Source organism: Jatropha curcas, chromosome 7, assembly GCF_041381405.1.
Source record: "Jatropha curcas cultivar XTBG-Jc1 chromosome 7, XTBG_Jcur_1.0, whole genome shotgun sequence".
NCBI lineage: Eukaryota > Viridiplantae > Streptophyta > Magnoliopsida > Malpighiales > Euphorbiaceae > Jatropha > Jatropha curcas.
In genome coordinates, this window is record NC_143157.1 from 8,237,760 (window position 1) to 8,263,108 (window position 25,349).

Below are 25,349 nucleotides of genomic sequence, written 5' to 3' on the forward strand. Positions count from 1 at the left end.
TTGTTGGACGGTCACCGGATTTCAGCCGTAGAGTCGCTGGCCGCTGGGCTTGCTTCAAGGAGTGGCGGTGTACTTCACCTCCACCCAGAAAGCCTTCAATGGTAGAGAGAGGTCGGCTGCCCTAAGTCCCTGCTAACCTAAAACCGTTTAATAAATTTCCGGATTCCAGCTTTCATACCATGTTGAAATATCAGAGATTTAGATTTTAGGAGAAATTTGATTCTCTATTTCTTGTGTACTTCTAATTGTGATTTACATCAAGGTATTTATACACATGCATCTACAACTGACTAGGAAATATACAAAAAGGAAGAAATCAATAATGCTAAACAATTTTCTAAGTCAACAATTGTGTTAATATATATGAATAGTAGAGTGAAATCTTTACACAAGATCACACTAAAAACTGCTCTTGCTAAGTGAACACCATCAACATTATGCATCTCGAACCTTCATTCTATTAAGTTCATATCACATTGTATGAATTGACGAGTATATTGACATTTGAAAGTGATGAACATTGAACTAAATGATTCAACACCAGTTAGAAGCAATTTTTGTACTAGTTTGCAGTGAATGATGCGAGATGAATAAATTAAGTAAATAGTTTTACTGTTCCAATACAAATCTTATGAATTAACATGCTTTTTATTTTTTGCTATTTTATTATCTTTTGTAATCATTGCAAACATTTGTGAATTAGAAATTGCATTGTTCTATTTATTCTTTTGTTATCTATTTATTTTCTTGCCTTTCACTAGATTACACTCTTCATAGTAGACATTTTTATTTTATTGATCCTTCACTAAGAAATCCTTTCATCATGCAGCCAAAATTATATGTTGGACGTGGGATGCAAGAAACCCAGGTTTCTGTTTTCAAGTATATCATATTTTGTTTTGTGAAGCATTTATTAGCATATTGTTCATTATCATTTCTTTCTTATTATGCAAACTCTCTTCTTACTTACAGATACACATTGTTTTGGATATTGGTACTATCAAGCAAATTTTTGTTTAGTTACAGTTTTGAGGTTAGTGATATTATCGTTGCTTTCTTATTAAGATGTTTTATATGACATCAAATGAGCTTGTGGGATATTTTAGATATTTCATCTACATTTTTCATTGAGACCACACTTCTTAAGGCAAAAGGAAGTTTAAATTGTACACGATGTACTAGGAGTCAGATTGAATGGGTGAGAAAAACAAAAGCAACATAGAAAAATAGAACTAAGCTCAATATTTTATATTGGCATGAGAAGTAAAATAGATTCATATCCTCTTGGACATATTTGAAATCAGAATATATAGTTATACACAGCTATATCTCTCCATAACAAGTCTAAATGCTTGCAAAATTTTGTTTCAAGTGAATTGAAATTTCATGAAATATATTTATCATGCCAAAAAACTTGCTTTTATTATTAAGGAAATATTATATTAATAAACAAATGCTTTGCTACTTGAGCTTCATTGGAATTAAGTTTGGTTACGCTTTCAAAATTGTGCTTTTCTAAATATTTTTGATTCAAATATTTTTATTATTTTTGTTTTGGTGATATAATAGAGGAATTTAGACATTGTCAAAAAGTATTGCTACTTCTCTCATACAAATGCGTAAAACACGGCTAATTTCCCCTTAGAAAAGCATAATACATTTGATCGTCATCTACCTTAAAACCATTTTATCTTCATTATTAATGTAATCTATGCATTGATGTGGAATTATGTAAAACACCCTGTCATTTGTTGGTTTGCAATTTTACCCTAGCCTTTTAATTTCATTTTACCATAACCTTTCATGTTCAATTGCAATTCTACTATAGGACTCAATTGAAAGAAAAATAGTGCTCAATTTGTTATTAATTATAAGAACTAAAGGCCAAATTAACCCTTAAAAAATTAGATTGTCAATTTAGTCTTTAGGTTTTGATCTGACTCTATTGTCTAAATTAGAATTAAAGAGTCCAGTTGATTCCAATCAAAATTTGAAGATTAAATTTATGACATGGCATAAATTCAATCGCCAATTTGATATTTCCCCTTTCAATTAATAGAAAAATAATTTTATCTTTATTATAATTTGTCTTAGGATAGCATTTTAACCAATCTTGAAGGGTTAGGGCAAAGAAAAATTTAGAGGGTCGGGTAAAATTGCAATTGCGCAACAAAAGTTATTAGTAAGAGCCCAGAAGAATTTAATGTGTTTGTGTAGGTATCAAACTGTTAAACACGTGTTCAATTTTTCTTTTCTTTTTTCTTCTTTCAATTTTTTGGTGGACACAGTTTAATGTGTTTTACATGTGTCTAATCGAGAATGGCTTATCTATACTTGGTGTATGGGCCCACCCATATATCAAGCCTGTCCAATAAAGTTTTTGGTGCATGTACAAGTATTGTTTTATCAATGAGAAAAAAAGGAAAAACTAGTTAAAAATATTGACAAATTTTCCAAATAGCTAATCACTATTGTTTGGTATACGAGTGGTCTTATAATCCAAGTGTAGGCAAGCATCTTCTGTGTCAAATGTGTCTTTCAACTGTATGCAAAGGGCATGTGTTTGATACCACACTACTAATTGGAGGTTTGTCTACCCTTCATAGAGTGTGACAATGTAAGCGGCCTATCAATTGTTTCTATATATTAAAATGCAGATCAAACCACTTATTGAGCCAACAAGACTAATGTTGAGAATTGGTTTGCAAAATTATGATTGGCATGAGCTTTTCCCCAAAGGTACTTCATTTCTTTCTGAACCGAGCTTTTGAATATCATGTCACGACCTTTTTTCTTTAAATTTTTTGTTCTTTTGCATTAAATTATCTCATAATTTGTTCTCTTGTATCAGTCAAGAGTAATGCTGGGGCTATTGTGGCTATTTGGGCTCCAATTATTGTTGTGAGTTTTTATTTGGATTTCTTAAATGAACTAGATATCTGATTGTTCTGCATTTGAAATTTGAGATATATTGAAGCTGTCATAGTTTTATATTGTTTTTAATAAGGAATTGTTTGGTTTGCATGCCAAGTGGTGCTTTGATTTCATTTTTTTTTACTTTTCTAACATTCCAATGTACTTAATAGATAGGAAAATTCAATGTTTGTGTTACGAGAAATTCTTAGGTGAACTATGTCTAACACATCTTCCATGCATGAACCTTATAAAACAGTGCCATGTAAGAAAATATCAAACACGAAAAATGGTAAAAATATTAATGAGCTATAACTATTAATAGGTTCCAATAATCAAACAATGAAATTTTAAAAATTATCTTATGTGACACTACTTTATTATGTTAGTCCATGGATGACGTTGTAAACATAGTCAACCTGAAAATGTCTTGTTTTATATTGCATGATAAAATTTTGGACAAATGCTCAACTGGACCACCTAAACTTTAATCAATGTTTAACTAAACTCAAAAGTAAGTTTAGGGCCAAATTAGGATGCTAATTTTTTTATTTTGGTCTCAAGTTAGTCCAATTTAACAAAAATGGGACACAAGCTCAAATTAACCCTTAAACTTTTAACCAAAGTCCAATTAGTTCCACAATCAAGGTAGGTTATTTTTTTCTAAGAGAAAAATAAGTAATTTTTAATTTTAAATTTTGCCAACAAAATTTTCACTTTCATTTTACAAATAATGTTTTCTTTTGATGCATTAAAATTTAAATTTAAAATAATTTGAACTAGAAGAAACATTTATTTTAAAGAAAAACCAAAGGTTTTTATTACAAAATGATACTTAAGATATGAAAATTAACTTTTATAGATAAAATAAAAACTTTCAAAAAAAAAATAATTTGTCTACCCCCCTCCTCCCCTTCCCCTCCTTCCCTCCCCCTTTTGGAGAAATGATAAGTGCGTGTCTAAACAGCAAAAGTTAGAGCCAAATGGTAATTATTATTTAGGAAAGCAGCATTTACTTTTTGTTAACATGCTATATGAAGTCTGACATTTATTGTTCTATTCTGCATCTATCTCAGGTGTATTTCATGGATACACAAATCTGGTATTCTGTTTTCTGTACAATCTATGGTGGAGTTTATGGGATTATAAATCATCTTGGAGAGGTAAGCTGTAACTTTTGTAGCATAACAAATTTGGAAAATACTTATTCGTATTATTTGTAGATTCGGACATTGGGAATGCTTAGAAGTAGATTTCATACCTTGCCGTCTGCATTCAACATCTGTCTTGTCCCGCCCTCAGCAAAAAATGATCAGAGAATAAGAAGAAATTTCTTTCACAAGAGATTTCATAAGGTGCGAGCCTATAAGGTTTCTAATGTTGCACTTTCATTCTCCATTAAGGATCTTCTGTTATCTCCATATGATGACTGACTTGATTCTGTTTCCAGATGTCTGAAACTACAACACATGATGTGGCTAAGTTTGTTCTTGTATGGAACCAAATAATCAATTCTTTCCGGTTAGAAGACTTGATAAGCAACAGGTACGATATATCCTTTCTCTGTCTGTTGTTCCAAGGCTATCTATTAGAAATTTGTTTCACTAACTTTCCTCCACAGGGAGTTGGACTTGATGACAATGCCTATATCTTCAGAGTTATTTTCTGGCATGGTTCGCTGGCCAATTTTTCTCCTGGCAAATAAGGTTTGGCACTTGGATTCAAACTGCCCTTGTTCTTTCTTATTATCAATGTTCTTCTGTGTATAAATCTCTAGTTTTCCAGTTTTCAACAGCAATAAGCATTGCACGAGATTTCACTGGAAAGGATGAGATTCTTCTCAGGAAAATAAAAAAGGACAAGTACATGTACAGTGCTGTGAAGGAGTGCTATGAGTCACTCAAGTATGTCCTCGAAATTCTCATTGTGGGCAATCTTGAGAAACGGTACAGAAAACAATCTTTTCTTCAAATCTAATTTAATTTGAAAAGACATATGTGAGTTTAGTTCTTCATAGCAAAAGTTCTTAATCTTTAATACCATTTGTATCCTGGCCTTTTAGGGTCGTATCCATCTTAATAAATGAAGTTGAAGAAAGCATTGGAAGATCAAGCCTTCTTGAGGACTTCAAAATGAGTGAGCTTCCAGCTCTACAAGTGAAATGCACTGAATTAGTTGAACTTCTGGTAACTTTAACCCTGAAAAGCCAAAGCTGTCATATTGACTGCATTTTCCAGTGCCAGTTGATCATTATTTGTCTTATTTATTTTTATTGTTCTTGTTGAGGTTGAGGGAGATGAAAACCATCATAGTAATGTGGTGAGAGTTCTCCAAGATATGTTTGAGCTTGTGACGAATGAGATGATGACAAATGGTTCTAGGTCTGTCATTCTTAGGTTTATTCTCATTCTGAAATTGATCTAATTTTAATATCAATCTAAATGTTTATATTTGTTGCTTTCTTTAAATTGTGCACAGAACATTGGATTTGCTCCATTCTCCCCATCAAGTGGAAGAGACTTTTCCTTACTTTTCCAGAGCAATTGAACCACAGTTATTCGAATCAACTGGTGATAGCGCTATTCATTTTCCTTTGCCAAATACTGAACCTCTCAATGAGCAGGTAATTTTCTTTCCCCAGTATTACTTTTACTTTTTTCTTCCTTTGTCAATGGAGCATGTTCATAGTACCTTAATGGGAAATTCTATCTATTTTTGTATCCTTAGCTTATATGGTTTCTCTTAGTTATGTTCATGAATAAGCTTGTTTACAGCTGATTCATATTCATCTAGAGTGTTATTGAAGATTATAAATCGCCTATGAAATCCTATCTTTAATAATTGATTTGGTTTGAAATCTATTTCAAGTTATGGACATTGTAGGTTAAAACATACAGTATGGTTCACTAGGCTGGCTGATAATAGTCATGGATTGGAGAGAAAAAATTTTATGTAGAAAAAGTAATAAAGCTGAAGATGTGAGATGAAAATCCCACATCATATGCTTCAGATTTTAGATGTGGTGTACTGATTTTTCAAATAGTAAGAGACTTTTTATTCGAATGAATCTTGAAACCATTTTACCACCATTTCTTCAACAATAATATTCATTTTCCCCTGCTAACTGAAGGAAAGAAGAACGCAAATTGAGAACTTTCGAAAAACTTTCCTTTCTATTGCAGACGCTTTAGCTACTTTAGCTTCTATGCTTGATATGAAAGAGGGTACGTACTACTGTAAGGCCTCTGATAGTTGAAACCCTTGGTCTACCTGCTGTTTTGCTGTTGATATTTCAGACGAATATGATGATGGGTTCCCAAGAACATGAAATTCTGGAGATTTGCATCATAGTTTTGTTCACAAGATTCCCTTGTCCAAGAAAAGTAATTCAGCATCAACCATGCCAAAACACCTAACCAAACAAAGCTCAAACTTATCTGTTTGATTTCTTCACAAATTGGATTTTAATAATGCCTCTCCAGTTATATTTTTCCACTCTTATGACTAGAGAAATGTAAAACCTTTGACCTAAATGCTTCTGTATATGATTGATTGGAATCATTGAATTGATCAAAAAGTAAGGTGATTGCCTACAAGCTTGTTTGGAATGGGACTGGAAATGGAAATGCATGTCTAAATCCGAAGGGTCTTATTCCAAATATATTTTTATATAAACAAATCGAATCATTCTTAAAGGCAGATATCATTTCAAGATAAATTCAAGTTATTCAAATACAAAAATACAGAAGGAATTTTGGATTCTTTGTGAACTGAAGAAATAATGCATCTGCATTCCTTTCCCAATTCCAAGACAAGCAAAATATGGCACAAACAGATCTGAGTTTATTGTCATCAACAAATGCTCAAGAGGAGGGTACCATAAATAAATACAAAGTTACATTAAATTTTAAGGAGTTCGTATGTGCATGTTTGGTGTAGTTGAATGCAACCAAACTTGTAAGCCTGAAACATATAATAACTGTACTACTTTAATTTAAACTTTGGATGGCAGATTCAGCGTCTCCATTTGTTACTTACTGTGAAAGATAAAGCCCTGGATGTACCTGCAAACTTAGAAGCTCGGAGACGTATTTCATTCTTTGCGACTTCACTTTTTACTGATATGCCCATTGCTCCCAAAGTCCGCAACATGCTGTCTTTCAGGTTCATCTCTCTAGTCATGATGATTGCTTAGTTACATGATTTAATTATTATACAGTTTGCAATATGCTGATTATAGAATCAGCATAAGGTGTTCATAGTTTATTTACACAGACACTGGGATGATCCTGTAAATACTTGAGGCCTACTCTAACTATTGTGTCTCTAAAAAGCATGTTGTGCAACAAGAACTACTATAAAGAGAGATAGTTGCAAGGGACTAGATCTTAGTTGATGTCATATATTTTCTATTTCAGTGTAATGACTCCTCACTTCATGGAAGATATAAATTTTTCTATGAAAGAACTTGATTCAAGCAAAGAAGAGGTTTCCATCTTATTTTATATGCAGAAAATATATCCAGGTTAGAAGACCTGTTAACTTTATTGGCAATTGTCTTCTATCTGTTTGAATGCAATTTTGTTTGGTGTAACTATTTCTTTGTTTATCTTAGATGAGTGGAAAAATTTTTTGGAGCGCTTGGATTATGATAGTTCAGAGCTATTTAAAGATGAGAGCAAGAAGGAAGAGCTGAGAAATTGGGCTTCTTTCCGGGGTCAGACATTAAGCAGAACAGGTGAAAGAAAATATAAATAATGTTCATACCATTTGGCATTTGATCTAGATCAGGCCCAATATGGTGATCATCCTGAATGTGGTCTCCAAGCTTGTTTTCCTTGGTTGTGACAGTTAGAGGAATGATGTACTATAGGGAAGCCTTAAGAGTTCAAGCATTTCTTGACATGGCTGATGATGAAGGTTTGTTATCCCGACTTTAGTCCATTCCAGTCCACTTCATAACTACATGACATAATTTGATTTAAGGAGAACACTTTCATTTTTTTTTTTTTTTGATTTTTTTTTTTATTTCTGTCCATCCAGATATTCTTGAAGGTTATGCTGCAGCTGAAAGAAATAACCGTACATTATTTGCTCAATTAGATGCGCTAGCAGACTTGAAATTCACTTATGTCATTTCTTGTCAAATATATGGATCACAGAAGTCATCTGGAGATCCCCATGCTAATGACATTCTTGAAGTAATGAAAAGGTAACCATTTAAAAAGAAAGGAAAAAAAATGTGCTGATAATCAAGTTATCAGTTCATCTCAATATGACTATACAATTATATCTTGAAGATACCCATCTGTCCGTGTTGCTTATGTCGAGGAGAAAGAAGAGATTGTAAATGACAAACCTCGAAAGGCTTATTCTTCTATACTGGTTAAAGCTGTCAATGGTCTTGACCAGGTATTCTATTATTTAAGCTGTATTGTAGCATTTTAAGGGGATTGAATTTTTCATTAGCGATATGTGCTTCGAACAATATGGGCTAAATGGAGGACTATGAATCTTTCAATAAGCAATCTATCATTCTCTTCCAGAAATAAATAAATATGGCAATTGCATGTGTTGAAAATGGAATAGATCAATTATTACACTACCTCAAGTCTTAGCAGAAAATAATAAGGGTTTTGTTATCTAAAAAGCTCACCTTTCAACATTCTTTGCTTGATATTAGAGAATAGATTTAGACAATTTTCAGGAAGAATAAAATTTGGAAAGAGGGAATGTAGAGAATATAAATGTAATTCTAGTTCCATTTCTGGCTGAAATTTTAGGGTTGTTCCTGGACCTTGAAGCCCTAAACCTCCTCTTAATTGGCCATGCTTGCATGTTAACATAACCATATCAGTTTCGTGTACACTGTGCTTGGTTGAATATTTGGTTGGCTTTACAGGAAATTTATAGGATAAAGCTACCTGGCCCACCAAATATTGGAGAGGGGAAACCTGAAAATCAAAATCATGCCATCATTTTCACACGCGGTGAAGCTCTTCAGACTATTGATATGAACCAAGTAAGCTCTTCCCCTGACACTTCAAATTTATATATTTGAAACCTTTTATCCTTATGTTGTCTGAAATTGCAGGACAATTATTTGGAAGAAGCTTTCAAAATGAGAAATCTTTTACAAGAATTTTTCTTGCAACGAGGACGACGGCCTCCTACAATACTTGGCTTGAGGGAACATATATTCACTGGAAGGTTAGATCCTCTTATATTCACAAGCTATATAGCAAAGTGCATCATTGTATGCTGGACTAACTTAACACTAATAGAGTCATACAATTGATTCCAACACAGAACTAAAACCATTATATAAGAGAATAAGAACATGGAACTGTAATTGTAGTTCATCCAGTTTGTTATCTTTCATAGTTTCTTGGTGCCAGGATCTTAGAACAATGTTGTCTTTACCATTGTTGAGGTTTGAGGAACAGGAAACCTTCTGCCATTTTGTGGTTCAGTCACTTGAGTGGAAAACATGGCCAAACATACTTTAATTTCAGAAATGTTTCACTAGATAAATCCTTTAGTGGAAATTGGCATCATATTAAAGGGTTCTTTCCTAGTAGGCAACATAGGTTTCAATTTGAAAAATGAGAATTTAAATTGTGCCCATTATTAATGTTTAGGCGTATGCCAATGAACCATTGAAGATACATTTCATCATTGGTTTCCAAAAAGTGGGAGCCTGTATTCATAGGTCAGCGCACATGCATATTCTGTTCCAATTTATTACAATTGAATATGATAATCATTCTGTATAAAATGACAATTCCCAAATTTTCTGCTTTCATGAGAAATTTGCTAAGGGAAATCAATATAGAACAAGTATTCCTAATTAGTTCATGATTTGTATTCCTAAATAGCCTAGGTAGCCTAGGAATTCCTTGCATATAAACCTATTTAATTCATTGATGAAAACATGAAATACAAACATAATTTTTTCTCATAGCAAAATTAACTGCATGCCCCTTTAAAATTGAAGGAAAAAATTGGAGGACATGTCTCCATCTCCATTTTTCTTATTATCTGTACTTTTGAATTCAAATACCGGACTCAGGACTCCTTCATACATCAAACTTCCATTATGTAAATCATAACCCAATTCTGTTACTGCCTTTGAAATGCAGCCTTAGTGTCGTTAAAGATGGAAAGCATTTCAGAAAGATGTGTATAAGCAAATGTTAATTTAGGCATAAATTGATTTAAAATGCTTATATATTTCTGGGACCTGGGGGAGACTTTTAATGCTTCCCTGCTATAGTCTTAGTTTTGCTTTTCAGTAAATGCCAACTGTGGATAGATGTCCAACTTCTGAAAATACAATTGCACTGTTTATTGAGATTTCATCTCAAAGTGAAAGAGGATTCTACATTCTTAAAGCTCTTGGAAGAGTAGAAGGCTTTTCATGCCTCTCAAAAGGCTTTGAATTGCATGGTTTTGAAGATATATTTTTATCAAAAACTTTGATCTGCAGTAACTTTTATTTGACTAAATTATGACCTGTACCCATTGGCTTACCATCCTTCACAACAGTCTTGCTTATTGTTATCCAAATTCTGAATTCTTTATGGCCTTTGTTTTTCTTTTCCCTAGGGTTATGCACATGTAGTTTTTTAATATAGCTAAGCCCTTATGAAAAATATGTTCTTTCTCAAGTTTGATCCAAGAAATTGGTGTAGTGGAAGTATGAAGGAAATAAACCTATTTATCAAATTATGATGAGTGTGTCGTTATCACTGTTTACTATATTTTGTGATCATATCAATGATTATTATTCATCATGAGAAAATGTAATCGTAGATCTAGATATTTTTGTAAATTTTAGTTCAAGTTAAAATCTTACTTCATCTCTTGTATTGAAGAAAATAAACCTATTTATCAAATTATGATGAGTGTGTCGTTATCATTGTTTATTATATTTTGTCGTCATATCAATGATTATTATAAATCATGAGAAAATGTAATTGTAGATCTAGATATTTTTGTAAATATAAGTTCCAAGTTAAAATCTTACTTCATCTCTTGTATTGTAGTGTTTCTTCTCTAGCATGGTTCATGTCATATCAAGAAACAAGCTTTGTCACCATCGGTCAAAGGCTTCTTGCCAACCCCCTCAGGTCAGATTCAAATGTTAGCAAACTCATTCTTAATATTTAAGGAAAGTAGAATCCAATTTTTTCCCATTATTTTCGTACCTGTGTTGTTTATGTTTGTTAAGAAAGAATTTTATTTCTTCTATATTTTTGTAAAATGTGAGATACATTCCTATATATACATAGAGACTATATGGATATGCCTAAGCTACCCTTTACACTTAAGACTATGTTATACATACAAACAGCCATACATCACAACACTCCCCCTCAAGTTGGTGCATAGATATTGAGCATGCCCAACTTGGATACTAAGCTGTGCAAGATTTTGCTACTTAGCCCCTTAGTGAAGATATCTGCCAGTTGATTATTTGAAGTTACATGAGTGAGTTTCAAGACACTCTGGTTGATTTTCTCCTTTATGAAGTGTCTGTCAATCTCTATGTGTTTTGTTCTATCATGCTAAACTGGATTCTGAGCAATACTAATAGTGGCCTTGTTATCACAGAACAAGGTTGAGGCTCTGGACTCTGAAAATTTCAATTCTTCCGATAACTCTCACCTATAACATTTCACAAACTCCTAGGGCCATGACTCTATACTCAGCTTCTGCACTTGAATGAGCTCTACACTCTGCTTTTTACTCCTCCAAGTAACCAAATTTCCTCCAACAAAGATACAATGGTCTGAAGTCGATCTTCAGTCATCTGGAGATCCAGCCTAATCTGCATTAGTATAGACCTCAGTTTTGAGGTGGCCATGCTTAGAAAAAAGTATGCCCCTTCTAGGAGCAAACTTCAGATACATTAGAATACGGAAAATAGCTTCAAGATGAGAGTCACGAGGGTTATTCATATATTGGCTCACAAGGCTAACAGCTTAAGCAATATCAGGTCTTGTGTGTGAGAAATAAATTAACCTACAAACCAACCTTTGATATTGGCCTAGATCAACTCTCTTCCCAACTCTTGCCTGCAATTTCTGATTGACCTCAATTGGAGAATCAGATGGCTTACATCCCAGCATACTTGTTTCTTCCAAAAGATCTAGGACATATTTCCTTTGAGAAATGAGGATCCCATTATCAGATCTAGCAACCTCAATACCAAGAAAGTATCTCAGACTCCCCACATCCTTAATCTCAAACTCTTGAGCCAGTAGTTTCTTCAGGTGAGCAATTTCTACTTCATCATCTCCAGTTAGAACTATATCATCCGCATAGACAACTAAATAACGTGATCTTACCCTTGCAGTGTTTGATAAATAAGGTATGATCAACATTACTTTGAGTGTAACCAAAGGAAACCATGGCCTTACTGAGCCTATCAAACCATGCCATAGGTGACTGTTTGAGACCATATAAGGCCTTCTTCAACTTGCATACCTTTCCTTTGGTTTTCTGACAATCAAACCCGGGAGGGACCTCCATGTAGACTTCCTCTTCTAAATCTCCATGCAGAAAAGCATTCTTTACATCAAACTGATGCAACTCCCAATTTAGGTTGGTTGCACATGATAGTATGATTCTGATGGTGTTCATCTTTGCAATTGGAGAAAAGATCTCTTGATAATCAACACCATAAGTCTGAGTATAGCCTTTTGCTACCAACCTAGCGTTGTACCTTTCGACTGTGCCATTTGCCCCGTGCTTTATTGTGAACACCCACTTACATCCCACTGATTTCTTTTCTACTGAAGAGGTAACAAGATTCCAAGTTCCATTCTTTGCCAAAGCATTCATCTCCACCATTGCTCCCTTCATTTTGGATCCTGATACGCCTCTTGCCAATTTTGTGGAATAGAAACAGAAGAAACAGACAAGACAAAGGCTCTATAGGAAGAAGATAAAGAATCATAGGAAACAAATTGAGAGATTGGATGTTTAGTACAAGATTTCACACCTTTCCTGAGAGCAATGGGAATATTAGTATCATCAATAATAGGATTAGCAACAGAATCAGAATTAGAATCAACATTATGTACTATAGGAGTTATAGGAAGCTCACCGCATTGGTTTTCTGGACCTGAATGCAATGAAGACGGTTGGGTAATGGGATCATGCACAATGACACTATTTTTCTCCCTTCTGTTGTATCTCTTCAAATTCAGCCTATCTAGTCTTTCTCTTCTTTGAGCATTAGTGTCATCCTTTCTTGGTTGAGATTCATCTGTATTTTGTATCTCTTCATCAATATTAACTAGGTTCATAAACTGTTTCGGAACAGACACAGACATAGGGCAAAAAAGATGGATGTCCCCCAGTTTGGCAAAAGAGGGATGTCCTAATCTCCTATGCCAATGAATAACTTCATGGAAAGGATTTTTAGAAGTTCCTAACAAAGTTTGACTGGTACCCGTATTTAAAAAACGACAAACGTCATCCAACAGATACAATCCATCGCGCAAGCTACCACTGCCAATTGTTCTCCCCGTGTTCAGTTCTTGAAATATACAATGAGTAGGGTAAAAAGTTACTTTGTAATTAAGCGCTTTTTTTATTAAGCTAATAGATAATAGATTAATAGGGAATCTAGGAACATGAAGAACAGAGGAGAGTTTAATATTGGAAGTACAGTCAATAGGACCTGTGCCAACAATTGGTACTAAGGAGCCATCCGTAATGCAAATTTTGTCTGTGCCTTGATACTTAGAATATGTGAGGAAATGTTTTATAGAGCCTGTCGTATGTTTATTTTCTCCTGAATCTATAACCCAAGAGGGTTTTGCAATTTTTGCAAGAAAGGTAAGAAAAGCATTACCTGAACTAACAAAATTAGAGGCTGCAACCTGAGTTGAGGAAGAATCAAGCTGTGACAACAATCGTTTCAGGGACTGAATTTCTTTATCAGAAAAGTTACCAGCAGTAGATGGTTCCTCAGATAAAGGTCCACTATCAGATATGTGCGTCTGTGGTCTAGAAGAACTAACCCGCTTCCCTCCACGCCCTTCAGTTAGGCGTCCATGTAATTTCCAGCAGAACTCTTTGGTGTGCCTGTTCTTACCGCAATAGTCACAAAATAATTGATCTCTGTCTAAAGAACTGCTCTTTGTAGCCTGTATCTATTCTCTTACAGAATTAGCAATCAACCCTGCTTTATCAATTGTAGATCTGTGAACCATAGCACTCCTCCTAGTCTCCTTTTGTTGTACAAATGACTATGCTTGTCGCAAGGATGGAAAAGGATCTCGTCCAAGAACTTGGACTCGAATTGATTATACTCGTTATTTAGGCCAGCCAGAAAATCATACACACGTTCTACATCAATCAACTTCTGAACTTGAGATGCAGCATCAGTACTTTTTGCTTGAAAGTCTTGGTAATAATTTAGTTCCTGCCAAAACCCACTAAGTTTAGCAACATACTGAGCGATAGTTAGATCTCCCTGCTTGGTTTCATGAACTTTCTGTCGCAATTCATACCTCTGAGCATAGTTTCCAGTTTGCGAGTAAGTTTGTGAAGCGACATCCCATATCTTCTTAGCAGTATCAAGAAGTAAATATCCTCGTGAAATGGTTGGCTGCATAGAATTGATTAGCCAAGACATAATAAAGGAGTTCTTTGATTTCCACTTGTTATAACTCGGATTTGTCGAAGCTGGTGTTGGTGCTCCACCGTCAAGATACCCCTGCAAACCTCTGGTCTCGATGAATAGCAAACAGGACTGAGACCAGGCCAAATAATTTGTGCCATCTAACTTCACTGGACTAATCCGGAGTGAAGGATTCTCCGAGTGAAAAACTATGTCTACCTTTTTCCGTCAACCATATTGTCAGTCTAAAAAATTTGATAGTTGATTCAAAAAATGGAATTGGAAATCACACAGGTAGCAGTACATGAGATGAAATCAAAAAAGGAACCAACAAAAAGTCAAAATTGGGATTGAGTGACCAGTGGGCCTGAGTCACAGCACCAAAACAAGACCACTGGAACAAGAATCGTGGTCACCGGAAAAACGCCGCACGTGAAGAAAGGCCGGAAATTGCTGGTGGCGTGGTGCTACTTGAAATCCAGACCTGTTTACGAACAAAAAACATATTCGAAAAATCACGGCAAGGCTCTGATATCATGTAGTTTTTGAAAAGAGAGCTTTCTTTCTCTATATTCAATCTCTACTGTAATATATAGATATATAAAAGATTGTTCCAATATAGGAAGTAACCTAAATTGGAATAAATCTAAACTAGGAAAGACAATATTTACTCTAATTAGGAATAAACCTAAATTAGGAAAGACAATATTTACTCTAATTACAAAGATTTTAACAGAACCTTAGCACCAAATTGTGTACTATCATATTATGAAAGGATTGAAAACAGGAAAAAACTTCACTCTTTGTTTTCAACAAATAAACCCAAGTTAAACGAGTATAACGATCAATGAAGGTAACAAACCACCTATATCCAAATAATGAAACAATAGAAGCAGGTCCCCACACATCAGAATAAATAGTCATAAAAGGAACAGAACTTCTATGATCATGGCAAACATAAGTGTTTTTTGCATGTTTAGCAAGTTCACAAGCATCACAAACTAAGGAATCTAACAAACATTGGCTAAACAAGTTAGGATATAACCTTTTGAGAACAACAAAAGAAGGATATCCTAACCGCCTATGCCACATAATAGCTGTTTGACTAGTACTACTACTTGCTAACAGAGCTCGGGGAATTTCTGAAGCTAGGTAACTGCTACTCTTCTCTAGGAGATATAGGCCATCGTGCAATCTACCAAATCCAATCGTTTCCTCTGTTTTCAGATCCTGCAAAACACATGACTTAACACAACCAAAGTAGCAAACCAAAAGAATACTGAAATCACAGCAGAATTACAATTATAGCAAGAAAGAGGCCCATAAAAAATAACAGCACCAACCACAATAAGGAAATAAACTACTATATTAGAATAGAAATTCAGCAACCACAAAAATTTGAAAAACCAAAGAACTTAGATCCGCAAAAATCGGAATTTCAAAGTAGAAACATAAAACAACTCACAGGCTTTTCTAACTGCTAGAATCGATGCTACAAAGCAAAAAATAATAATAATAATAATAATAATGGGACAGAATAATGAGAAAGAAAACTTAGTAACAGAACATCGCTCGACAAGAATAGGACAGATGCACTGAACCCACCACAAATGTCCAAGAACTACAATGCAACTCACTGGGTTGCACTTCTCTCTTCAAGTCGACGCTGGAGAGAGAAATCGGTGAACAGGGGACCGCCGGACGCGGCCTCACAAATCAGCGTGTGAATAGAGCAGAAAAGGAATGCTTGTGCGTGGGAGCCACTTGCTAGAGAATCGATGATTGGGCCTCGGGATTATGCCCAATCGCACTTGGAGATTCTTCTAAGGTAGGCGGTGGGGGGTTAATAATCACACTAGAGCGGTGAACTGATTTCCAACAAAATTGTTACCAAAGTTGAACTTTAAAAAAAAAAAAAAATCAAATCCCTTAAATATTTGTTTCTAATTGTTCTGATACCAAGTTTCGAGAATTGTGTGTTTTGTTTATCTACATCAAAGAGAGATACAAGTTTATATACAAGTGATTCCTAAACTATTTAGGAAGAAATCCCTAAAATCATGCTATGTACATAATAATGGTCGACTTTCCTTAAATGAATTATTATATAAAAATTCATTTCTCAATTGACAGTGATAATTTTCTTTATTGGCCAAAATTTATAGTTATATTAAGCAATTGAATGTATCCTTGGACTTTGAGCTTGCAACAATTGATTTGAGGTGTTTGGTAAACATAACATTTTGAGTCGCATTTCAGATCTAGCGAATGGCAGCTCAAAATCGAAGTTGAATGTTGAAAGATCGAGCTATTAGTGATAAGCCTTTCCAATTGCTGACTGTCAGCCCTTAAGTCGCCAATAGCTAATTGTGACTGTTAAACCAAGAAAACTCTGAATATTTATTTTTTTTCTTTCAAAAGCTTTTCCACTGCTGTATTATATGTGTATATTTTTGTTCTATAAATAATAAAAACAACTCACTTCAAATCAACCAAGTGATACACCATTGTTAGAGGAATCCAAATTGATAGAAGGAGATTAGAAGATAAATCTGGAGTTTTGAACTTGTAATATTTTTACGAGCGCATGTGTATAAATAAGCATGATGAAACATTTAGTGACCCATTGTATCCTAGTCTACAAAGATTGCGATATGATAAGTTGATTATGAATTGGAGGCATGTGGGATTGAATAAGTTTTTATTTATTTGTTATTTTGTGGAGATTGACGGTTTTGCATAGAACTAGTAATATGGGATTGGAGGCAACTCACTTCTCACAAAAAGGCTATTCTGATTGAATTTTCAATTCTGATGGTAGTAGATTGAGAGAGATAACAAGGTTTAAACCATCTATAAGCTAACCTTACCAAAGTAAATTAGTGGGATCCACCACTAATTTTATTATTTTACACGCAAGATGCAATTGCAACTAAGTTTGCTAATTATGCTTTAATTGCCACAAAAAAGACGAGATTAAAATTGCAAATCTATATAGTTTGGAGTAAAATTGATCATCAGGCTAACTTGCCAACAAAACAAATGTATTATTCCTAAGAAGACTAGTGTTACAAGCTAGGTAGAAAAAGAGGGAAGGTACATGGTCCTGTGATCTCAATTTAATTGTGGATGAAATCATTAGCTTTATCTTTGCAAACTCTTCTTCCTTTATTTTTCTTGATTATTTTCTTGAATTTTCGTTTTTGCACAGGGTAAGATTCCATTATGGACATCCTGATGTATTTGATAGGTTATTTCACATCACAAGAGGTGGCATAAGCAAAGCATCAAAAACAATAAACTTGAGTGAGGATGTATTTGCTGGTAAGAATCTCAGTAACTTCACAAGTTGCATTTTGACAATATAGTTTATTTGCAGCTGCATAAATCTGATTTGATGCAGGGTTTAATTCTACGTTACGTCGGGGATGCGTCACTTACCATGAGTACCTGCAAGTTGGAAAGGGGCGTGATGTGGGCCTAAATCAGATCTCAAAGTTTGAAGCCAAAGTAGCTAATGGTAACAGTGAGCAAACTCTTAGCCGTGACATATACCGACTTGGACGCTGGTTTGATTTTTTCCGGATGCTGTCCTGTTACTTTACAACCATTGGATTTTACTTCAGTAATCTGGTAATTTGCTTGTACCCTCAGATGATCACTTTTTGATGAATTTGCTTTCATCATATTTTAGCTGTAGTCCTAGTTCTCCTACAGCTACTTCACAAAATGATTTTACAGTATTAAGTAGAATTATATCCTTCTTAGCTTGGCACTTTAGGATTAATAATTTTGGTAAATAGGTCTTCCTTTCAGTTGTATGCATTATGCAACAGTGAAAAATTGTTCGTTTAGGCCAAAGGATATATTGTCCTATCTATGTTAAAGCATTCTAGTATATGCAATGTCACGATTCTCATTCCCATCCTTCCCATTTATATGGTTAATTTAAGTTTTTTCTGCGGTACTCTGCAGATTGCAGTAATTGGAGTTTATGTATTCCTCTACGGGCAGCTTTACCTTGTCTTGAGTGGGCTTCAGAAAGCACTGGTCGTTGAGGCTAGAATACATAACATACAGTCATTGGAAACAGCTCTCGCCTCTCAATCATTTATCCAGCTTGGGCTTCTAACTGGCTTACCTATGGTGATGGAGATTGGACTTGAGAAAGGATTTCTCACAGCATTCAAAGATTTTATTCTCATGCAATTGCAGCTAGCAGCTGTTTTCTTCACTTTCTCACTTGGTACGAAAATTCATTATTATGGTAGGACAATTTTGTATGGTGGTGCCAAGTACAGACCCACTGGGCGTAAGGTTGTGGTATTCCATGCCAGCTTCACTGAGAATTATAGACTGTATTCCCGAAGCCACTTCGTTAAAGGATTTGAATTAGTGCTACTTTTAATTGTTTATGATTTATTTAGGCGATCCTACCAGAGCAGTGTGGCATACGTGCTAATTACATACTCCATTTGGTTCATGTCAATAACTTGGTTATTTGCACCATTTCTATTTAATCCATCTGGATTCAGTTGGGACAAAATAGTGGATGATTGGAAAGACTGGAATAAATGGATCCGGGAGCAAGGTGGTATAGGAATTCAACAGGACAAAAGTTGGCAGTCTTGGTGGAATGATGAACAAGCCCATCTCCGCCGTCCAGGGCTGGGTGCTAGATTTTTTGAGATAGTCCTTTCTGCCCGTTTCTTCATGTACCAGTATGGTCTGGTGTATCACCTTGACATCTCTCAACACAGCAAAAATTTTCTAGTTTATTTGCTTTCTTGGGTGGTGATTTTTGCAGTTTTTCTACTGTTCAAGGTAAATAATTGCTCCATTTTACCCTCTCTGTGTTGTGCATATCTGTGCATGAATCACCATTCCACAAATGAAGTTTAACATGATTCTGTTGTCTTGTGTAGGCTGTGAACATGGGAAGGAACAAGTTCAGTGCTAACTACCATCTAGGATTTAGACTTTTTAAGGCATTTCTCTTCATTGCCGTTGTGTCCATAATAGTTACTCTTTCCCACATCTGCAAGCTATCGCTGAAGGACTTGATTGTTTGCTGTCTAGCCTTTTTACCCACTGGATGGGGCTTGATATTGGTAAATAAATCAAGAATTTAGTTTTTGTTTATTTTTTTCCGTTTTCCCTTTTGCTATTTTTGGCTGGCTGGCTGGCTGACTTTTTTTTTGCTCAGATTGCACAAGCTGTGAGACCCAAGATCGAGAACACCGGAGTCTGGGATTTTACCCAAGTCCTTGCCAAGGCATATGATTATGGAATGGGTATTGTTCTCTTTGCACCCATAGCTATTTTAGCATGGCTCCCAATCATATCAGCCTTCCAGACTCGTTTTCTTTTTAATGAAGCCTTCAACAGGCATTTGCAAATTCAGCCAATTCTTGCAGGGAAGAAGAAGAAGTGATTTTCATTGTGTATTTATTATTTTTTGAAAATTTTATTATTATTAATCATAGATAAATATTTAATTATGTTATGATACTAATTAATTATAATTAATTATTAATAAGTTTGATTTGAAAAATTAAGAATAGTTTGAATAAAAATAGTCACAACAACACCTTTAGATTTTCACGAATTGGTTATTTGAAAAAAAAAAAAGGAAAAAAAGGAATTTCGATTTCACGCGCTAAATTTGTGGCTGCATGTTAATTTGTTAAAGATTGATTTAGATTTCCATCGTAATATTTGTCTTATGGTGCAAATCGAATCTATATATATATATATATATATATATATATATATATATATATATATATATATATATATAAAAAGGAGAAATATGGAGATTTTACAATATGTTGATGTGACACTTTTTTTAGAAACACGAAACTCTAGCATTTCCATTTATTTTGTTTGAGAAATTTTTCAATATTTCTCTTTTTTTTTATTACTTTATCTCTCTCATTTATTATTTAATTATGATTTGCTTTTCAATCTCATGAGTTTTAAATTAAATTATGGCCTTTGCAGAAATTTAATTATTTTGAGTATATTTTTATAAGTACTAAAATTTAAGAACAAAAGTTGGATTACTTTAAATCAAAATAAATCAACAACTTGAACTAAAATGAATAAAACTAATTGACTTTATAATTCAATTTTCTAACATATATTTAGGCTTGCTTCTAATTTGAGGTCCTATGCAAATTTTTTGATTGTTTTATATAATTAAAATTCTTTAATTCTATATAAGAATAAAAGATTCTTCACATTTAAGAACTTAACAATATCTATATATTTTAATTATTTTACCTAAATCATGATAGGGGTAAAAAAAATTGACATTTTAAATTAATAAGAATGCAGTCATAATATGATCCAGCCATTTAATTTGCAGAGTGCATGTAATTTTTGCAAAAAATTTTGATAATTTAATTAACAAACATGTCTAACACCTTAAATAAAAAAAAAAATGTATAATATACATCTATGCAAAACACAAACTACCTAATCAAATTATAAAAATTTTTATTTTCTTTATTCAATAATTAATAATTATATGATAAATTTATTTCACTAATAAAAACTCTTTGTTTTCTTTCTTTCGCAATAATGGTCCAAATAATAAATTTTTGCAATAGCACTAATTAGTTTTTTCAATAATTCATAACCACACTATAAATTGATATAACATTTTGTTATTTTATAATTTAATTATCCTCCTTTTTTTTCTAAATCCTAACTCCCCTTTGAGTACTATGTATATGAGTAATACATCAAGTAAATTTATCACGCAAACTCTTGTTTTCTTTTTTATGTTCAACATAATTTTAGATAGCGATAAAAATTAATACCTTGAGCAAAAGACACCTATAATTAACTTTTTTTTTTATTCGGATAATTTTATGGTTTGAGAAATTGTTTTAATTTGTAAAAGTAATGTTTATATTTATTGTTTTCAGTTTAGCTAAGAAAGTGAGCCTATTGTTTTTAATTTGTTAGTGTAGAATTCTTTTATCACTTTTTTATATATAAGATTAACAGTTTTTATTATCATAGTCAAAGAATAAAAAAAAGGTAATTGACAAATATTATCTTTTCATGATAATAATTTATTTAAATTTTTCAATCAAATTTAATTTATATCAATTATTTATTAGTGTTAAGCCGCACAACCTACGGACATATGACTAGTTTAATATATATAAAATACTTAACTATACATGTTTCACCCGATGATTTGGATGGTTAATATATTATCAGATTTGTTCGAGTTTCATAGTCTTGGTATTACCTTCTGAATTTCAACATATAATTTGAAGGGAAAAAAAAGGGGATTGAGGAAGTTTATTCTATGATTTGGGACAGAGAATTAAAATTTCCATTTATTTATTTGTTTGTTTCTTTGATGAGACAAAAGTTTCTTTTCTAATCATGTTATATAGCTGAGTTTTATATTCATTGTTGTTTTGTATGTAAATATAGATAGCTACTATACCTAAAGGTTCAATTTGATTGTGTGATTTGAGAAATTGAAATTTAGTTGATAGTAAAAGAATATTTAAAGGCTTCGAAAGAGCAAATATCACTACTGAAAAGAATGAATTTTATGCATAATGCATTATTCCAAAGATATTCATTAAAATAGATATCATATGATGACGATTAAAATAAATATGGTTGTAAACCTAAAATTTGCAAGTACCTGTATAATTTGGCATGATTAGTTGGACCATCCCTATGAGTCCCGTTTATATATGGCAAAACCCAAGAGGGGGGAGGGGTGAATTGGATTTTCCAAAAATAAATTGACTTTTAAAACAAAATCAGAATTCTGTTGTAGCAGAATTAGAAAGCGTTTGCGAGAGTTAGTTATCGAGTTTAGAACTTTCTTACAAAGCTTATTGTAGGTCTAGAAAGACTCTGTCAAGAACAGTTATTACGTCTAGAACTACTTCACAAAGCTTAAACAAATTTAGAAGGATTCTGTGAAGAACAGTTATTGCATTTTAGAATTGCTTCACAAAGATTTAAGCAATATTAGAAAACTGATTATCACTTATATTGTGATTTGTATTAAATGTCAAAGGACAGATTAGAACTTGGTATAATCACTTATACAAAAATCCAGACTTCTAATGTTCCACAATGATAAAGTTTATTCACATTTAGAAACATAAATTCATTAACAACTTTGCATTTCTAAAAAGATTAATCGGTGTGTAAACAGAATATAATCAAGCATAACTTCAGAAAATAAAAGAAGATAAACACAGATATTTATAGTGGTTCGATACTAACTTGCCTAAATCTACTCTCCAATACTTATTTTGAGATCTTCCACTATGTTATCTCTTTTCAAGGGTAAGAGACAAACCAACCTTACAAGGAAATAGATCAACACCTAGATCTAACCTTTGTCCCACTAGATTTTTGCAGAGAACAGAAACTCACATCAAGACATTAGAATCTCACACAAGGAGAAGGTCGCTTGATAACCTATTACACCATAGCTTTTCACCTAAGCTATTACACAAAAGTTTTTTATTTAAAAACATCTAGTCTACAACAGATTATAAAAATCTATATAGATAGAGAGAAACACAATTATAAGCACAGGAAGAATAGAAAACAGATTTAGAAAATAGAAATGAAGTTCAAAATTGTTCTTCAGAAAATGTTGTTATTAAATTTTCTTTTCTCTTTGAAAAATATTTCTTAAAGCAAATCGATGAAAAGAAATAAGGGGGTTTGAAGAGAGAGCTTTGAGAGATCTGAAACTTTTAATCGATGGACTCTTACTTTTGTAAAAATCAAATTCTCAAAAGAAGAAGCAACGTTTTTATAAGAGGAATAAAAATTATGTTTATGAAGATGTTTATCTTTAGCTTTTACTGAGTATTTTTGACATTTTGAAAATAGAAGATCCACGAAAATCTTTTATACACTCATTTATTTGTTGCCAAAAATATTTAAGCCAAAATATTTTTTATTTAGGTAAGTGGAGTTAAAAGAGCAAGATTTGACTTTTCTTTTAAAGGCAATTTTCGAAAATAATTTTGAGAGAGAAAAATATTTTTGTACTTATAAAAGAATATTCTCTTTATTCTACAATATACCCTAAGATACTAACCACTAGAAAAATCTTCAATTAATCTTCATGGTCTTCAAATAATCTTGGATTGTAGGAACTTGCCTTCTTTAGCAATTTCCATATTAAAAATATGCATAAAACAACTTTAGCACATAAAAGAACATTAAATTTATTTAGTTTGCATAATCATCAAAATCCCAAAATAAAATTGGCCACTGAGCCAACAATCTCCCTCTTTTTGATGATGACAAAATCAATAAATTTATCAAATATAAAGTCATGTGCTCCCCCTAAATTTATGCATGTCAACAAAATACAAGTTTTAAACATAACAAATTTATTATGAAGCAAGATTAGAACTTATATAAAATTCCCCCTAATAAGTGCAATATAATATTTGTGGGGATTAGAACAGGATACAGATCTGGAAACTGACATTAGAATTAAAACCGAGTTCTAAGGTCTAACAATCAAAGCATACATTAGAATTTAAAACTGAGTTCTAAGGTCTAACAATCAGAGCATACAAAGCATATTCTGTTCACATAGAAACAAAACATAGGAATAAAAATATCACAGATTAGAACATGATAAGCAAAGAGATTAAGTACTTAAATAAATATAATATTGTTTTCTCCTCCAAGTACTCAGGCATCAAGAAGTGTATTGTATTCTCCCCCTTTTTATCATCATAAAAGAGGGTTAGCAAATCAGAGCAAAATAAAAACAGAAACAAAAATAGATAGTGTAGAATAAACAGAACTAGAAAATTCTAAATAGAATACAATAAACAAACTCCAAACACAAATAGAAAACATAGCAAATAAAAAATATTCACAAAACAAAATAAAAACGCATAATTAGAATAGGTTGGGAAAGAGTCATTGGGGTTCTGATTAAGTTCATAGTCTTTTAGAACTTCTGAGGTTCTGAGCAGGTGAGGTCTCAGCTGGATTCTCAGATCTTTTAGAAGAAGGATGCAAAGGAGGTTTTCTTCCATGAACTCTATCCCTCCCAACAGTATGCTTAACTCTTTTTAACTTTCCAGAAGCATGAATGTAGGGTGTAGCCTTAACTTTGAGAGTAGCAAGTCTTCTCTCATTGACATTCTTCACTTTTTCCATAGACTCAATGAGAAATTGAGTGTGTGCTACCACAGCCTTGCCATTCTTGATGGCCTCATCAAGTTCCCTATTGTGCTCTTCAATGAGATCTCTTTCCATTCTATTCAACATAACCTCTCCACTTATTTGTGCTGATATGAATTCTAAAGTCTTCTTGGCTTCAATTTCAGGCTCCTTTTCCTCTTCATCACTTATTTCTAATTTTTCAGTTTCAACATCACTGGCATCTTCAACTACTACTTCTTCACCCTTTCTAATTGTCTCAAGTTCACTGCTTCCAAGATCCACGAAATCCTTTTTATCTTAAGGTGCTCCAGTTTCAATCTCAGCTTCCTTTCCTTTCTCTTTTTCTTATTCCTTTTCTAGTTCTATTTCTGACTCAGCTTCTTTCCCTTTTTCTATTTCTATTTCTTCCTCTTTCTTTTTTTTTGTGTCTTTTAATTTCCCTTTTCCTTTTTTCAATCTCCTCTTTTTCTTCTTACCCTCAGCTTCCTCTTTTTCTAAACTTAATTTCTTCTTTTCTATTCTATCTTTCTCAGCTTTTTCTTTCTCTTAAATATCTTTTTTTTTCTTTTTCTTCCTCATCTTCTTCATCTTTCAGTTTCAA

The 25,349-nt window shown here is 33.2% G+C and overlaps 1 protein-coding gene across 2 annotated transcripts in view; it reads left to right on the plus strand.

Annotated features, from left to right (window-relative positions):
• GSL04 (glucan synthase-like 4) overlaps positions 1–20,155 on the plus strand; it is a 35,943-nt gene extending 15,788 nt beyond the window's left edge. For both annotated transcript variants that reach the window (XM_020679972.3, XM_012218847.4), the window contains exons 16-41: positions 830–882; positions 973–1,033; positions 2,658–2,739; positions 2,852–2,901; positions 3,990–4,076; positions 4,137–4,268; positions 4,364–4,458; positions 4,535–4,619; positions 4,699–4,859; positions 4,976–5,099; positions 5,200–5,294; positions 5,392–5,536; positions 6,926–7,077; positions 7,332–7,438; positions 7,529–7,651; positions 7,765–7,833; positions 7,957–8,125; positions 8,214–8,325; positions 8,816–8,935; positions 9,008–9,123; positions 10,962–11,045; positions 17,763–17,875; positions 17,955–18,184; positions 18,527–19,375; positions 19,477–19,662; positions 19,758–20,155. In XM_020679972.3, the coding sequence (XP_020535631.1) occupies positions 830–882; positions 973–1,033; positions 2,658–2,739; positions 2,852–2,901; positions 3,990–4,076; positions 4,137–4,268; positions 4,364–4,458; positions 4,535–4,619; positions 4,699–4,859; positions 4,976–5,099; positions 5,200–5,294; positions 5,392–5,536; positions 6,926–7,077; positions 7,332–7,438; positions 7,529–7,651; positions 7,765–7,833; positions 7,957–8,125; positions 8,214–8,325; positions 8,816–8,935; positions 9,008–9,123; positions 10,962–11,045; positions 17,763–17,875; positions 17,955–18,184; positions 18,527–19,375; positions 19,477–19,662; positions 19,758–19,985 (3,828 nt within the window). In that variant the 3' untranslated portion in view covers positions 19,986–20,155. The remainder of the gene's footprint in view (positions 1–829; positions 883–972; positions 1,034–2,657; positions 2,740–2,851; positions 2,902–3,989; positions 4,077–4,136; positions 4,269–4,363; positions 4,459–4,534; positions 4,620–4,698; positions 4,860–4,975; positions 5,100–5,199; positions 5,295–5,391; positions 5,537–6,925; positions 7,078–7,331; positions 7,439–7,528; positions 7,652–7,764; positions 7,834–7,956; positions 8,126–8,213; positions 8,326–8,815; positions 8,936–9,007; positions 9,124–10,961; positions 11,046–17,762; positions 17,876–17,954; positions 18,185–18,526; positions 19,376–19,476; positions 19,663–19,757) is intronic.
• Positions 20,156–25,349: the final 5,194 nt, after the last annotated feature.